Here is a 17,656-nt window from a genome sequence, read left to right as displayed (position 1 = left end):
GAAAGATGTTGGGAGAAAGAAATCATTGGAGATCTTTAATATATATATATTTGATTTCAGAGAGAGGAAGGGAGAGGGAGAGAGATAGAAACATCAATGATGAGAGGTAATCATTGATTGGCTGACTCGTGCATGCCCTCTACTGGAGATAGAGCCCGAAATCGGGCATGTACCCTAACTGGGAATCGAACCACTGAGTCACAACAGCCAGGCTCATTGGAGATCTTGATGAGGTTTCAGTGGGGCAGGGGGAAGGTGAAGACAGGCTGTAGGGGGAGGAGATGACACTGTGACGGTGAGAGAGGACAGTTTATCCAAAGGTCATCAGTTTAGGGCAAGGGTGGAGAACATCCGGCCTTCGGGCCATATAAGGCCTGGGAAAATCATTTGGTCTGGCCCTGCCAAGGCAACTTCAGGTTGGACTCAAAATTTAATAAATCTAAGAGTTTTTTTTTCGTAGCAACATAAATTTATATTAAGTTAATGATATTAAGCAAATGATGTTACAAATACCCAAAAGTCCCTTGGCAGAAGAAAGGTTCCCCACCCCTGGTTTAGGATGAAGATATGGAACAATCCCTGAGCAAGAAGGAAGCAGGTGGGAGCCTGGTTCTTAGTCTTGGTCACCCTCTGGACAAACCATAGTATGCCCAGGCCCCACCCAAGAGACTTCTGTTTAATTGACCTGGTGTGAGACCTTTCAGATGCACAGAGAGCCGTTGGCAGGGAGTGTCTTTGCCATTGTTGTTGTGTGTTGGTTGTTTTTAAGGTGGAAAAGTCATAAGCTTGCTTATAGGGTGAGGGGACAGAGAGGGGAGACAGTCCAGGAGGGCCTCTGTGCTCTAGGTGCTGTCCAGTGCAGTGAGTAAACCTGCAGAAGCAGGGGAATGATGGGCAGATGTGGATATATTATTTTAAAAAATATATTTTTATTGATTTCAGAGAGGAAGAGAGGGGGAGAGAGAGCTAGAAACATCAATGATGAGAGAGAATCATTGATCGGCTGCCTCCTGCGCGCCCCCTACTGGGGATCGAGCCCACAAATGAGGCATGTGCCCTTGACCAGAATCAAACCTGGGACCCTTCTGTCTGCAGGCTGATGCTCTATCCACTGAGCAAAACTGGCTAGGGCTGTGGATGCATTTGAAGGTAGCCTCAGCACATCTACTGTTTGTGGGCACAAAAGGGAGGGATTTATTTTTTGATGGCTTCTGGAAGTGAGCTGCTCTGCAGAGAATGAGGAGGTGAGGTAGGGAGCAAGATTGACTAGGAAAACACAGGCTTGAGAGTGGGAACCGGTGGAGAAGGCAGAGGGATGTCTGGGAGACCTTAGCCACTATGCTGGCTGGGAACTGTGGGTTTGTCCTGGTCCTACGCTGCCGGGCAGGAGATTTCTCTGGCAAGGTCAGTCACCCAGTCAAGAGGGAGGAGTCTGGCTGGAGGTTTCCAGAGAGGTGTGGTGGAAAGAGTGGGGCTGAAGGTCCTGAGAGAGGAGTCCAGAATGTGAATGCTAAGTGTGATTGAGGCTGAGTGTTGTAAGCAGGGATGGAGCAGGACGGGGTGAGTTCAAGAACTGGGGCTTGTGAGAGGTGGAGGGAAGAAGACTGGTCTGAGAGGGTGGAGTGAGAGCCTGGGGTCAGGGTTCAAGTTCCAATGGGCAGAGATGGGAATAGATGCCGATCTAGACACGAAGTAAGGAGGACTCCTGTCAAGTCCCCAGGACTTGGGAAATAGGAAGAGAGGCAGCTGGTGACCACATTAGAGAATCTTTGCACGTGAAGAATTTGGGGCTTTGTCCTCTGGGCAGTAAAAAGCTACTCAAAGATTTTCAGTACAGAAGTGGCAAGTCCTGGGAAGATGAACCTGGACATTCTTTGCAATGTGGCTACACACCAGAACTTAAAACTGTAGATCTAGGAGATTAAATAGGTCACAGCTGCAATGAGAACAAGGGCCTCCAGGTGGGAAGGGATTTGTAGTTTGACAGGTTCAACAACTAGCCAAGGCCCTGTCCTCTCTACCACACCTCAACCAGTGGTCATCAAAACATGTTTGAGCCCGGCCAGTGTGGCTCAGTGGTTGAGCATTGACCTATAGAAGGTCATGGTTCGATTTCCAGTCAGGGCTCATGCCCGAGTTGTGGGCGTAATTCTCAGTGTGGGGCATGCAGGAGGCAGCCAATCAATGATTCTCTCTCACCATCTATATTTATATATCTCTCTCTCCCTGTCCCTTCCTCTCTGAAATAAATAAAAATGTATTTTTAAAAAGATATATTTGCGTTTACAATAAAAACAATATCTAGAATAGGCTGAGACCCATACTTCTGTCCCACCAGGAACCTATTCTAATTCTACAGTCCACACACATCTCCAATGACCCTTAAAATGATCATCCAAAACTCTTGTATGCAGGGGACCAGCACCCCAAGCCTGGAATTTAGCTGCTCCTTCATCTGTGCCACTCTAACAATGGTCTAGTAACTGTCACCTGGGTGCCCAAGGGGACACTGGGGAGAATTTAGGTGAATGGGTCAAAGGCTCTGGCCTAAGAATTTCGGAGTTCAGCACAGAATCTCAGGCTTCTATAACTCAAAATATGTACTATGCATAGTGGCTATGAAATCAAACAGACATGAGCGAGAATCTCATATCTGCCACTAACTTGCCAATGAATTATTTAACTTCTATGGTTCTCAGTTTCTCTGCCAGTAAAATGGAGATAACAGTAAGATCACCTTTGAAGTATCATGAGGATTGAGTGAGGCAACGCATGCTGAGTGGTTAGCACAATGTTTCGCACATAGTGGCTGATAGAGATGAGCTGTTGTGATACTTTAGCAGATATTTACTGGACTGAAATGATTCCCTTCCTAATGCACATGTTGAAGCCCTACCCCCCAATGTGACTGTATTTGGAAATAGGGCGTCTAGGAGGTAATCAAGGTTAAATGAGTTCATAAGGATGGGGTCCTAATCCTTATAAAAGAGATCTCTCTCTCTTTCTCTCTCTCTCTCCTCATACAGGTAGTGAAGAAAGGTCACGTGAGGACACAGTGAGAAGGCAGCCATCTGCAAGCCAGGAAGAGGGTCCTCACTAGAACCTGACCACTCTGGCACGCTGATCTTGGGCTTCCAGCCTCCAGAGCTGTGAGAAATCAGCGTGTGCTGTTGGAGACCCCGTCTGTGCCGTTTTGTTATGGCAGCCCAAGCTGACGGACATGGCAATGCGGGTGGGAGCTGCAGCCTCAAGGGATGAATCAGACACATGTGGACGCAGAGAGGTGCATACAAAATAATGCAAGTTGCGATAGGAAAGTGCTCTGAGTGGAGACCAGGCAAAGCTGAACAGGCTGGGGGCTCACAGAGAAGGGGGTGCTCAGCAGAAGTGTAGTCAGAAAAGACTACAAGGCAGATGGACACAGACAATAGGATGGTGAAGGCCTGTGGTGGGGGGTGGGGGCAGGCTGGGGGAGTCAATGGGGAAAAAAAGGGGACATATGTAATACTTTCAACAATAAAGATTAAAAAGAAAAGAAAGGGGAAAAAAAGAAAAAACTACAAGGCAGGAACAGCTCAGGGAAGAAGTGATGCGGGGGGCGGGGGGGGGGGGAAGGCGGCAGGAAGGGTAGTGCAGGGCACCACAGAGGTGACTTTCATGTGGCTTTGAGAGCGGATCAATGAGCACAGATGCAGTTAGGAAAACCCCAGGCTTCCTGAGACCCAGGGCAGCCACACAGGAGGAAGAGAACGGGAGACGACAGTGGGCAGAGGTTCTGGTGGCAATGAGGCTGGAACCAGTAGGGCGGTATGTGTCTTGTTTTGGTGCATTGGTCAGGAGCAGTGCTGACAGCACAGAAGAAGCAGCTGGAAAGGAGCTTGACACGTAATCACTGCGGAAAGTGAGTGGCTGTTGGCAGAAAATGCGTTTAGGAAATGCAGTCATAGACCCTGCCAAAGAGGGTTGTCATGATTCAGGCTTGGGAAGTGCTCAGGACCGGAACAGAGGTTGGAGGCTGCACAGGGGCCTGGGCAGTGGCCGCCCAGCATGGGACAGCAGCAGCCAGGCAGGCTGACGTGTGCGGCAATGGCTTGGCTCAGGGCCAGAGAGTTGCTACCTCCACAATTTGGCAAATCTGACCTGGGAGCAGAGAACCAGGAGAGGACAGTTGCTATGGCAACATGGTTACCTTGGGGAGATCACTGGGGTGTTTTGCTTTATACCCTAGGTGTGGGCCTTGGCCACAAAGATGCAAAGTTATCAGGGCCTTCAAGTTTATTGAGCTAGAACCTTCATATTTTCCATGTTCGGCTCAGGAAACATCCAGGCAGCTTTCTCGGAAAGAAAATTTATACATTTTTTTTTTATAAAAATTCAAATCATGTCTTAGATACAGGGGACAGCTCATATTTAAATGAAGACTGTGATGAAAGTCAAGAATCTTTTTGAAAAAAGTCACCAGGGCCTGTTTCTTAAAATCTGTTTCATAAGTGGGATCTTCATGAAAGTCACTTACTTAAAGAGGGTGCTCCAGAATTGCCCCTCTGGGCTGATTCTCACAGATGGTGGGTATGGCATCTGGTGCAATCACTTTATTTTTTAAAAATATATTTTTATTGATTTCAGAGAGGGGAAGGAAGAGGGAGAGAGAGATAGAAACATCAATGATGAGAAAGAATCATTGATCAGCTGCCTCCTGCACTCCCCACAATGGGGATCGAGCCCACAACCCGGGCATATGCCCTGACCAGGAATCGAACCGCAACTCCTGGTTCATAAGTTGACACTCAACCATTGAGTCATGCCAGCCAGGAGGTGCAACCACTTTAGAATACAGTACTGCATAGTCCTAGCTGGTTTGGCTCAGTGGATAAAGCGTTGGCCTGTGGACTGAAGTGTCCTGGGTTTGCTTCTGGTCAAGGGCACATACCTGGTTGTGGGCTCGATCCCCAGTAGGGGGCATGCAGGAGGCAGCTGATCAATGATTCTCTCTCATCATTGATGTTTCTATCTCTCTCTCCCTCTCCCTTCCTCTCTGAAATCAATAAAAATATATTTTTAAAAAACGAAGAAAATACAGCATAATTGATCAAAACTGAAAGTGTGCTCTGCCTTTGAACCTGGGTTGCTCTTCTGGGGATTTACCTAGCAGGCACCCTGACTGCATAGTACATAGAGATCTGGCCATATGTGTGCACTGTGGCATGGTTTGTGATAGCGAACACCGGAAACCCTGCGCGTGTCCAACAGCAGATTGGTACCATGAATTATGCTATGGCACAGAATGGTATGCTGGCTTTAAAAAAAAAGTGTGACCAACACAAAAACCTCCATGAAATGTTCAGAATATTGTTTAATGAAAAGAGCAAGGTACACACAGGGTAAAAAGAAAAGAGGCCTTGCAAAAATATGCTTGTACAGGTATATGCATAGAGAGTTTTGCAAGAATACCCAAGATGCTGGCCTGGGGGCAATGGGACTGGGCATCTGGGCAAGCAGGAGAACTTACTTTTCACTGTGCTAGTTGAATTTTTAGTGTGAGCATGAGTTACTTTTTAATTTTAAAAAGATTAAAGAAAAGGGTCAGTCTCTTTATGAATCCTGAGGGATGTGTGTCTCTGGGGACTCCACCAGCAGATCACATGAAGCCAAGCTCTCTCGGAGGAATTCACACACACTTCAGGTATCAGAGTTGTCTTTATTCACTTAATTATATTATTATAAAAAGTGTGTGATCACAAAGCAAATCTGGACAAGTAGAAGGAAGAAAAAAAAGTACTTGTAGAGTTGCCACCTGAGGACTCTTCAAAATCAGTGATTTTCTGAAATAAAGTTTTTCCATCATTGGAATCAATATCTTCCATTGGTTTCCTGATTATTTTTTTTCTTACCATTGTATTATTATGACTACTTCCCCGTGTTCTTAACAGCCTTGGCAAAAGACCCAAATTATTTTTGTGGATGTGATTCTTCCCAGAGTCAAACTCCTTATTGCTGTTCACCAGTTTGATTTTCTGGTATCTTCAGTGAAAGGACAGAGCAGCTCATGGATGTCCTTGAGCACAATTAGGACACTGTTGGCTTTTGAACCTCTTGAGAAATCACCTCCATCCCTGTTGGCATTGTTCCTATGGGAACATGAGAGTTGGGGCTCTACAGAATGTCACACCTGAACTCTGGGATGGGGCTAGAGTTTCCCCCCAGATGGTAGGGATCACTAGGCTCGGAACCTGACCCAATTAGGTTATTATTAATTGCAGGGAAAGAGCACTTGATAGAATCTCATCCTCTTTCACACCTGGGTTGGTAAGCCAATGGCGATGGTCACTGATGCTGGTTGCAGGTTGGAGCCAACCCAGGCTCTGCCCTCCAAGCATCGATCAGGAGGGCCACCTCAGGCACCTACTTTGCACCAGGCACCTTCCATAACTGCACAGAGGTGCAAACTGAGATTCAGATGCTAGATATTTGTAGCAGAGCCAGGATTCAGACCCTGGCCTCACCTGTGTGTAATTCCAGGGTCTGATTTACAGCTCAGAAATAGTTATCAGAGCTGTGAGGGGAAGAGGGTTGACGAGGCTGTGAACTGAGACCTCACCTGCCTACTCTTCAGGATGCTCCAGGCCCCAAGAGGCCCTAAGCTTAGGCACTGTTGAACCAAATTGGCACCAAATTTGTGTCTGCAGAGGTCCAAGCAAGGATCTGGAAAGGCCTACTTGAAGATGCCAGTAGCAGAAGTGAAATTGAGACTCCTTGTGAGGAGAAGGAAGGCAGAGGGACATAAGCTCACTTCTTCAACACTGAGGTTTCATCTCTTCTTCCCAGAGCTTCTAGACCAAGTGACCGTGCCTTGGTGTCTGCCAGACCACCCTGATGCTGCTCACTTCCCTGACTTCCTAGAGATATTCCAAGTCCCCTTCCAGCGCCTGGGACTGGCCAGGGCTGGCAGTGCAGTTGGGTCAAGTGCTCTGGTCTGATCTGAGCCCACATGAACCCTGATCCTACTTTTTCCCTGTCAGGTGCTTTCCAACTCTCTCCCCTACATGTAGGGTTGCCCAGATGCCCCAAAGAGCTCTGAGACTCAATTCTATGGGATCTTTCTGGAGCCCCGTGGCTGGGTGTGATTCAAGAGTACAGCCTTGGGAGCAGGGTAGTATTTCCTCTGTGCAATGGCACAAGATTGGGTGACTAGAATGGTGCTGAGATGCTGATTTGGGGTGACTCTTACATCAAACGTAAGACATGTTTAGGGTTCTGGGCAACTAATGGTTCATAGGCAATCCCTGGCCTTGAATTGCTCCCAGGTCACCACTCACCTGCAGTGTTCCACCCATGGCGCTGCCTCCATCCAATAGCAATGAGGATGGCAGGGAGAGTGGCAGGTGTTTCTTGCCCTCTGCACACCTGCCAACAGCACTTGGGCAGTCACTCTGCCCACTCTGGAGGGCCCTGTCCATGTGTCAGGCAGCAGCATCTCCTCTAATGGCTTTTGAAACCATTGCTCTTCACTGCCTGTGGGCTCCTCCAATCAGCTGACATTGAGCTCTCCAGGTTGATCTTAATCATGCCCGGTGGGGATGGTCACTCCTTGAGAATGGGACTGTTCTCATGTGTGCAAGGCAGGGATGTTGTCATCAGTGAAAGAGATCACCACATAGCAACATGTTGATTATGGCCCCCAAATTCAAGAGTAGCTGGTTAGAAGATGTGTTGTTCTATGTTTATGCTATAAATTCAGAAAAGGAGCTTTAACATGACCAAAAAATAAATTATTGTTAATAATTTTTTGCATGCTCTGGGCAAGACATGCATCTGTGTTTATCTACAAAGCAAAAAGCAACCTCAGAAGGAATTACTGGAAGCTGGTATTCATGCTGGCACCATGGATGAAGCAGCATCGTGGGTAATGAAGCACCCAGCAATAGATCAATGGCGCTGGGAAACGCAGAGGCAAGATCGGTGTCATCTCAAAATGGACAGGCTTACACTGCTACCCTCATCTCGCTGTAGGAGATACACAAACAGCCAGGAATGATGTCTGTCAGTAGGAAACTAAAACTGAACTAGAAAAGAGGACCTGACATCATGAAGATGCTTCACGTTACACTGATTAGACATCGAATATACACAACTTACCTCCTCTCTGTCCACTATTCTAGATCTTCTTTGATAAATCACGGTGCCTCAGTGGGTCCATTAATTTCATAACACAAGTTTTTAGTACGTTGTTTATGTAGATGAGGCCTTGCAAAAAGTATTTACCCAGGCCCCACCCACTGCTAAGGGCAACCCTGATCTAGATGTTGGGATTTTCTGAAGCGGGGGATAAGATCAGAGGGACAAGGAAGCTGACCATGTCAGATGGCTTAGGCAATTGGGTTGGGGAGGAAGTGAAGATGGGATGAGCCTTACAAATTAGGGAAACATGTGTGTCATATATGTGTCAAGCAGGTGTCATATGTGTGTCAAAGGAAAATCACACGAGTCAAATGGCAAGGACAGGCGCACTGTCCAACAAGTCTGCTGAGATGTAGGGCTCAGTGAGAACAGAGGCATGAGAGAGGGAGGGTGGGAAGCTGGAAAGTGGGTGTGGGGGGGTGATGGTTATAGGTAAAAAGTGATGGAGGGACTCTAGGGATGCACTGGTCAAGGCACCAAGGGGCCAGAATTTTGGATGGAGCCTTCTTTTGATGGACCCTAGAGTGACCTAGGGGCTTTGAGTCTGAGAGCAGGGTGGAAGGTGGTGCAGGTCAGCAGGGAAGGGAGAACATGGTGGGAGCATCAGCATTGGGTAGAGCTGAGGTGGGGGTGAGGGAAGGAGTGGCTGCTGGAGAGTTGGCAGACCCAGGGCCCAGCTATCTTGGGAAAGGCCAGAGCATGAAGGCCAACTCTCATCTCCACTGAGTCTCCACGCCCAATCAGGGCCTGCCCAGAGGGCCCCTGATACGGGCTTGCTGAAGGTTCAGTGGGAGGAGCTAGGGAGGGGGCTTAGGAGAAACTGGCTTGGGGAGGTGGGGGTGAGGATGGGAGTTCTTCGCCTGGAGCCCAGAAGTGGGCAGGAGGCGGGACAAACTTGCTCTTGGCCTCAGAATCAGAATGGGGTCAGTCCACCTGGATGGGAGCACTTTGCTCACTCGGAATCTCCTGCTGTGTGTGCTGCTGTGGGTTGCAGGTGCGGGGACCCTGTGGCACACATGAGCTCCTTTAGGGGCTACTTTCCTCAAGGTAGAGGCCTGGCTCAGGCCCTGGAGGGGATTCTCTTGTCATGTCCTGTGGGGGAAGGCCTAAGTGTGGAATTGGGGGGCTCCTTTGTGCAGGAGGTCAGCACTTGCCCCTTCACCCTGGTGGGTCTGACTTGGGTGGGGATTGAGGGCAGCCCATTTGGGGACCAAGGAGTGGATGCCACTTTGGAGTCCTCAGTCTGCTGGTCCTGGATGGTGGCCCCGCGGAGGCAGCTTCCCTTTGAGCTGTGGGCAAAGACAGCCATGCCTGGCCACCCCCAATACAGAATGCAGGAAGGAGCATCATTGTTGGCCAGGTGGCCAGCTTGCCCCTGGGGATGTGTGGGTTTCCTGGGTGCTCTGGAAAGACCCATAGGTAAAAACCCAGCCTGCATTTATGTTGCCATGGAGAACAGGTTTCCCCAGGTTCTTCACACTCACCAGCCCCGGAGAATGAGTGTAAAGGTGTCACAGAGCGGCCACCTGGGCCCTTGGAGCCATCATGTGGTGTCACCCAGGGTCCCTCCGGGACCCAGGGCTGTATGGTGTCTGAATGACCGCGCGTCTCCGATATGGGGAGGAGGGCTTGACTGTATCCCTCCCCCTCCATTTAATCCGGCCCTGTGCGGGCTGAGACCCAGCTGAGAAGCCCTGCTCTGGGAGCCTCTGTTCCTTGGTTATGTTGTGGGCCAGAGGGTCAGTGAGTCGAAAAGCCCTGGGGTAGGGAAGAAGGCTGAGAGATCTGTCCAGGGCGTGGCCACCCCACGTGGACAGAGGGACAGGCTTCTGAATGGCCACAGCTGTGGCATGTCCACGCCTGTCAGGTCCTGCTTCTGCAGCAGCCAGCTGAACCCCCTGACACCAAAGGAGCTGCCGGTTTCCCCAGGACTTAAGCTGGCGTTTGACCCTCCGAGGACTGAGTCCCATCCCAGGAGAAAAAGGGCGGGCGGGTGGGGTGGGAAGGTGGAGGACTGGGCTCCTGCTTGGTCTCTGCAATGAGGAAGTTCTCTGCAGCTCGTTTCCTTTCCCTCGCAAAGCGCCTGAAACAGGAAGTCGTCGGTCAGTGAGCTGGTGGCAGCAGCCGGGGCAACAGAGAGGGGACAAGAGGGGGTGGCAGCACAGGGGCCTCCGCTCGCCTTGGTGGTGTGTTGGTCGTGGGGGAGGCTGCCGGCCCCGCCCGGCCCTGCCCAGGAGGCCCACGCCCGCCATGGTCCCCTGCTGGAACCATGGCAACATCACCCGCTCCAAGGCGGAGGAGCTGCTCTCCAGGACCGGCAAGGACGGCAGCTTCCTCGTGCGCGCCAGCGAGTCCATCTCCCGGGCCTACGCGCTCTGCGTGCTGTGAGTACAATGCTCGTCCCCGCCAGTGCCCCCCCTCCGCCCGGCCTGGCCTCCCCTGCCCCCCGGGCACAGAGATGCTCAGGTGCCGCTCAGAGAGGGGAAACCAGCTGGGGGCTCAGCCAGGGCCCGGCACTGAGTCGGGGTCTCTATGGCATGGCATGGCATGGAGTGGTCCGGCTTGCACACTGCTCAGGTTTGTCGGGGCCCGCCGAGGCCTGAGGTGCACCTCTGTCCCCGGAGTTCAGGCTTGGCAGTGCTGGACCCCTCCAGAGCCACCCCGAGGCCTGGTCACACACCGCAGCTGCCCGGGTGGGCAGCGTCCTCGGGGCTCCAGGGGCAGGAGAAGGGGTGCAGGCTCTGTGAGGTTGGCGGAAGCTCAGGGCTCCAGGGGGGTGGGTGTGTCAGAGCTCGGTCAGCTCAGGGGCTGCTCGCAGATGCCTCGCGTGGAAACGTCATGGAGAACAGATGTGGCGAGACGGCCCTCCCATGCCCAGGCTCCAGGCCCCTGGAGAAAACCGTTATCGGGGGAACCACGAGTATGGGGTGGGTTCACTCCAGAAAGGACTTTCAGTTCACCCAGACGTGACATTTGGGGCCCTGCGCACAGAGGAAGTCACCGTCACAGCTACAGCCTCTTTCCTCCTTGTCTCGGCGCTCGGCTGCGTCCCCTCCCGTTGGGGCCTCTCTGCTGCGTGAACTTCCCCGCTCCACGACTCTAGATGTTGCTGAATGGGCCAGTTGTCCTAACAACTGAGGAACCAGCCACTTGCTGAAGGTTCCTTTTAAAAATACCCTTCTTGACCCATATCTAAAGGAGGCCCTCGCCGCCCCCCCCTCTCTCCCCCCCGCCCTGGCCTCCAGCCCTGTGGTTCAACCGTCCAGCTGGGGCCTCAGGCAGCGCCAGGGCCTGGTGGGTGAAGGGTGTGTCCACAGGCACTTCTCAGCAGTGGCCCTGGGCTTGCAGAAAGGCCGCTCTGAGCTGGCAGGGCCCTGCCCTTCTCCAGGCAGGAGCGAAAGTGGGTCACCGAACACGGTCCTGTTTCGAGCATCGTGTCTAAGCCTTTGCGCATTATCCCATTTCATCCTCACGACAACCTGAAGTACGGGTCCTGTTCTCACCCACTTTGCAGATGAAGAGACTGAGGCTTAGACAGGTTAAATGCGTGACCATCGTCAAAGCCAGGGCCATCTGCCCCCAGTGGCTGCCCCAGACAATCAGACTTCTGTCCCTGTCAAGCCAGGTATGAGGATAGGTTCCAGGTAACAGCCAGGGAGACCATAGTGTTTACAAGGGCCAGCTGGGAGTACTTAGAAAATAACCCAGGCTCACAGGGGCCTGACCTCCCAAGGCCAGCTTCCTGAGCTCCACTCCCTCCGCCTCCTCTCATACTCCGGGCAAGGGACTCAGGCCCAGACTTCCCTGAAGACACTGCTCCTGTGGGGACCCACCAGTGGGGCCTTGGAACAGGTAAGGAGATTCTGATGGGACTCCACTGGCCCGTGTAGATTTGTCCCCTGTCCCAGCAGCACCGTGGTCGGGGCTGATTCCTTAGGTGTCCCTGGGTGGCAGCCTTCTGCAGGGAGAGGGCTTCAGCTCCCTGATTTGTATGACGGGCTGCACTGGTGCTCAGGCTGCACACGTGGAATGCGTGTCTCTCTCACTCCAGACGGAGAGTGTCATGCCAGCCAGAGCTGGGGCCAGACGCCTCGGGAACCTCTGGTCTGAAGGCCCCTGACTTTGCAGGTGAGCAGATGGAGCTCAGAGGGCTTGAGGCCTTTGTCAGTGCTGCCCTGCTAGCTGGTAGTAAACTGGGGTCCAGGCCTGGTTTCCTGTGTTCATTCTTCCATCTCCCCTCCCCTCCTCTCCCCTCGCACGCATCAAGTTCCTCTCAGACCCGCAGCAGATGTTAGGGGTCTGCCACCTCCCTCTTAGCCCAAGTCTGGACTTGTCCGCCTCCCATCCCCAAAGCCCCAGACACCAGGGCTGGAGCCCTTCCCGGGAGCCCCGCCCCTTGGCCAGGTTTCACCCCACCTCCCCCCACCACCAGGCCCAGGGCTCCGCTTTCTCTTCAGTTTGTGGGGAAAGCCACCTTCCTGAGGGGTCAGGAGCCACTGTGGGCGGGGGGATACCATGGACACCAAATTTCCCCCAAAGCTGGGAGACCTCCTCATTTTGCTGCTACCCTTAATTTTGCCAATTAAAGAGATTTTAAAACTAAATGAGGGACAGCTGCCACCTCCCAACAGCTCATTTCATGAAAGAAAGCGTCCTTTAACACCAAAGAAGCAGAAAGAACACACTCTTTAAGATAAAAATTTAAAAAGCCAATCCTTTAAATCAAATAGGTTTAATTTCCTGAAAAATAACCCACCATCCTCCGTTTTCTCTGTTCTCCGTGTACAGTGAAAAGCTGGTCCCCCGCCATCCTGGTCCCTGGCCTGGTGTTGGGGACCCTGCTGGGGGAAGAGCAGCTGGGCTTTCCTCAGTTTCAGAAGTGACGCTCACCCCTCTGCTGTCAGGAAGTCAGCGAGAGTGCAGGGCCCTGCGTGGTGCAGGTGTGAGGTCAGGGCCTCTTAATAACCCTGCCCTAAAAGTGAGCCAGGGCAGCTGGAGGAAGCCACCTCTCCTGCTCTAGAAATACCCACATGGAAAAGACCTTACCGCCCAGGGGGCCCTCACCTCATCCTCCTGTGCCCTCCCGTGTGGCCAGAGCTTCTTCCTGGTGCCCCCTGGTGAGGGGACAGCGGGGGTCCAACTGCTGATGTAGGCAGTGTGTTGGAGCTCCAGGAACTGAGTAGAGCTTCCCAGAAGTGGCCTTCATGCTCAGAAAAGAGGACAGGATTTGACTATTTAAATGGAACTGGAAGGGTAGGTGCGGGGGGGGGGGGGGGGGCACCAAAGATAAGGCTGTAATTCAGTGCTGCCCAGCGTGACCTGAGAGTCACATTCACCCCAGGCCTAGCAAACCTGTACTTCCTCTGGAGAGGTTAGCCCTGCCATCTGCCACCTGCCAGTGGCAGGAAAGCCCAGCTCTCTCCTTAGCAGACCAGAAAGCTCTGCTTTGGGGAGACCCTGGGGGCCCGTCTTTGGGTACAGAGAGATGGAGGCGGAAGACCCCAGGCTGCCGACCACATGGTTTGGGTCCAGCTATGTCATCTACGATGAGGGTGTTGAGAACATGAGTGACAGTGGGCTCTTCTGGGTAAGGTCTATGTCAGCTTTACTTGGCCCCACTCAAAGCTGCCAGCAGAGTTGGCCCCACTGTAGGGAGTCTCCAGGGCACTTGGGGGCTGCCCAGCCTGTCCTGGATGAGGCATGCTAAGAGGCCGTCAAGGTCATGCCCTCCTCTCCTGCCAGGACTGTACTTCTACGCAGGGCCCAGTGCACCTGTCAGTTGTGTTGTGCTGCAGAGAAGAAATATGCCTTTGGGAACCCATCAATGTAAGGGCCAGCCAGGGACGGCCTCCTCTTGCCTGGGCTGCACAGGCAGAATGAGAACAGTGGCCCAGGGTGGTGGGGATTACAACCTGCCCTCCCTGCGAGAGGATCCTGGGGCCCCAGAGCGTCTGCTGGGACTGGGTTCATCATCCAATATGGAGCTGCCTAGTTGGGTAGTGCTCCCACCAAACCACACTGGAGAGAGTTGGCTCCCCTGCTGGGGGAGGGGCATGCACTGCTGCCTTTGGCTCAGAAGCCACAGTCTGGTCCAGCAGCTGTGGCAGGGAGGCAGCCTCAGTTTTCCTCAGCATATGGCCTGCCCAGTCTCCTTCCCCAGGGACAGTGTACCAGGCAGCCTGGACTTGGTGGCCTTATTGGCAGAGCCAGAAAGATGAAGAAGCATAAGAAGGACACAGCCATCAAAGTCCCTTGGAGAAGGCATTCTACCTGTTTTGGGAAGAGGAGTGTGACAGTCCCCCTGAGAAAGAGCAGGCTCCAAACCTTGCTCCACTAACAAAAGGTGTTTACTAACCTGTTCTGCCTAAAAATAACAGCAAAAGACTCATAAAGGGTGTAATGTGTGCCAGGCTCTATTCTAGGCTCCTTCTGTGTATTGCCTCACTTACTGTCCACAATGGCTTTTGGACAAAGTGCTATTATTATTCCCACTGTACAGATGCAGAAACTGAGGGAGGTGACAAGCCATGTTTACAGGACTAATAAATGGAAGGGCCAGGGTTTGAACTCATGCTGTTCTTGGGAGGGAGAAGCAGGGAGGAGCCAGCAAGCCTGGTTATGGGTGGGGTTGGGGGGAGGGAGGCCTGGAGGAGAGACCCCTGGTGAAAGAACCACAGAGAGCGCTTGGGAGAGCAGAAAGGTCCAGGAGAGGTATGAAGCCATTTCCTGTGGTGTGAATGTGATAGGATCCTCTTTCCTTCAATCCCCTTTCAAAGATGTGGTAAAGCTGACACTGCTCATTAATTACTTTTGTGCAAATGCAAAGAAAAATGCTGTTTTTTGTACCTGGTGTTGACAGAAAGGGGCGGGGGGGGGGGGGGCGGGGAGATGCTGGCACAGACAGTGGCCAGTAGCAGAGCTGGAGGACCACAAGCTCCTGAAGTCTGGTTTGCATGAGAGTCTTTCCAAGGACAACGCCCCTGAGTTTTCTCTCTGTGCAAGCCTGGGAGGGAGGGCAGGCCACGAAGGCCACTGGATGGTGGATTCCTGGAATCTTCTATGGGCAGTGACTTGTAACAACTGTGGTAAAGTCAAATGTCTGTGCCCATGCCCAGCATCCCAGGGCAATCCTTCCCTCCAATGTGGGCTCTGGCTTTGGTCATTTCGCAAGCTTGCCTACCTGGCAGGTTAAACTCATCTGTGCACAGACATCAGCTCTTCTCTGTTGAATGGTCCCACCTCCTGGAGTGTGAACCCACGCATGGGGATGAGATGTGCTCCTCCCAGCCAGGGCTTCCTCCCCACCCATTGATGGAGGTCTGCTCTCCCCCTAATTCATGCCGTGTGGCACAGTCCTTATGAGGGAGCCCTCTGTGGTTGCTCTGATGTGAATTCTAGCCTTTTGTGAGACGCTAGCCTCCGTACACGCCCCCAACATCCTCATTGATGAAATGCCCACTCATGGGGTTAATTTTTCTACTGGGATATAATTCACATCCCATAAGATCACCCTTTGTACAGTGTACAATTCCGTAGTGTTTAGTCATTCATAATGTTGTGAACCATCGCCACTTTCTAAGTCTAGAATATTTTCATCATATCATCCCCCAAAGAAACCCTGTACCCCTTAGCAGTCATTCCCTGTGCACACTCCTCCCAGCCCCTGGCAACCACTAGTCTAATTTCTCTCTCTAACCATTCGCCTCTTCTGGGTATTTCATAAAATGGAATCAGACAATATGTGGCCTTTTGCACCTGGCTTTTTTCATTTAGCGTAATGTTTTCAAGGTCCATCCATGTTGCAGCACAAATCCTTCCTTTTTATAGCTAAACTAGAGGCCTGATGCATGAAGATTCATGCAAGAATGGGCCTTCCTTTCCCTGACTGCCGGCACCACCTTTGCTCCAACCTGGAGCCTCCTTTCTGCCTTCCCACGCTGCCCAGAGGCCCGGAGAGGCTGGGGGCAGTGCGGAACACCTGTGTCATCGCCATGGCACCTGCATATGCAAATTATCCCACTATCTTTGTTGTGTCAATTTGCATACTCACTCCTGATTGGCTGGTGGGTGTCGTGAAGGTACAGTCAATTTGCATCTTGCTCTTTTATTAGTGTAGATAATAGCCTGTTGTGTGGATATTTACCTGTTCGCCAGCTGATGGACATTAGGTTGTTTCTACTTCTTGGATACTGTGAATAATGCTACGGTGAACATTGACATACAAGTTTTTGTGTGGATATATGATTTTTATTGTCTTGGGTGAACTGCTGGGTTATGGGAATTCTCTGTTTAACTTCCTAAGGACCTGACATGCTGTTTCCATAGCAACTGCATCATTTTACATCCCCACCAGCAGTGGAGGAGGGTTCCAATCTCTCCACATCCTCACCAACACTTACTATTATCTTTTTGATAATAACCATCCTCGTGGGTGTGAAGTGACATCTCATTGTGACTTTGATTTGCATTTCCCTGATGATTAACCATGTTGAGCGGCTTTTCACGTGCTTCTTGGTCATTTGTATCTTATCTCTTCTTTGAAGAAATGTCTATTCATATCCTTTGCCCATTTCAAAAATTGGGCTATGTGTCTTTCTGTTGTGGTCATTGGATTACTCAGAGGATAAAAGGGGGGAATGTGGGTAACATATATAACCCAAGGCCAGCACATGGTAAGCACCTACTGAACGCTGGCTGCTCTTGTTTATAAGCTATAATGTGAATAGTGACATCTCAGGAGTACAGGGCCCATCTGTGAAGAGAATTCACAGAAAGAAGGAGGAGAATGGAGGCAGCGTGTCACTTCTGTAACTTCCTGGAGGCCCGAAGGAGCCGCCGGGAGACACGGAGCTGTCTTGTGGGGCCTCCTCAGAGGAAGTGCTCAAAGAGATGAGGCAGGAAGAGGACGTGAGTGACACACTGTGGCGGTGGCTGCTGGGACCAGGACTCAGTGCCTGGAAGCCTGAGGGAGAAAGTGGTCTGGGGCATGGATGCTGGGAATAACCACCAAATGAAACCAGATAGAGTGAAGATAAAGTGAGACAGAATGGAGGCCATCTCCAGAGTGACTAGTTCCAATTTGGGAGGGAGTTGCTGAGGACTGAAGTCCTAGACTCCTAGGAAGCCAGAAGGAGTGCAGCGCATGAGAGGTGAGGTCAGTGCTGATGGCCGCAGCGGGCCTGGGCCCCGTGGGAGATGGCGAGAACAAGCGTCGGCAGACCAGGTCCTTCCTCCCTGGCCTGCTCATTGCACATTCCCCTGCCCATTAATTAGAAAAACATTGTATTCCCAAGTACCGGGACCCAAATGGTTTGGGTTCAATTATGTATTACAAATAACACCTCTTGTGGTGTTTAATGCTGACTCTGGGACTCCAGGTTACCCTTCTAATTAGATTTCCTCCTCTCACGTTGCTCAGCCTTCACAATTGATTTTTCCAGACAGCAATGGGTATGTTGTCTGGAGTATGTTCTAGAGC

General features: G+C 51.6%; 1 protein-coding gene across 1 annotated transcript in view; it reads left to right on the top strand.

Moving 5' to 3' along the window:
• Positions 1-10,332: 10,332 nt before the first annotated feature.
• The window catches only part of INPP5D (inositol polyphosphate-5-phosphatase D), a 97,028-nt gene continuing 89,704 nt past the window's right edge, over positions 10,333-17,656 (top strand). The window contains exon 1 of the mRNA XM_028140589.2: positions 10,333-10,562. Within this exon, the coding sequence (XP_027996390.2) occupies positions 10,429-10,562 (134 nt within the window). The 5' untranslated portion in view covers positions 10,333-10,428. The remainder of the gene's footprint in view (positions 10,563-17,656) is intronic.

The sequence above is a fragment of the Eptesicus fuscus genome, chromosome 11 (assembly GCF_027574615.1).
Source record: "Eptesicus fuscus isolate TK198812 chromosome 11, DD_ASM_mEF_20220401, whole genome shotgun sequence".
Taxonomy (NCBI): Eukaryota; Metazoa; Chordata; class Mammalia; order Chiroptera; family Vespertilionidae; genus Eptesicus; species Eptesicus fuscus.
This window is presented reverse-complemented; position numbering and strand designations above follow the sequence as displayed.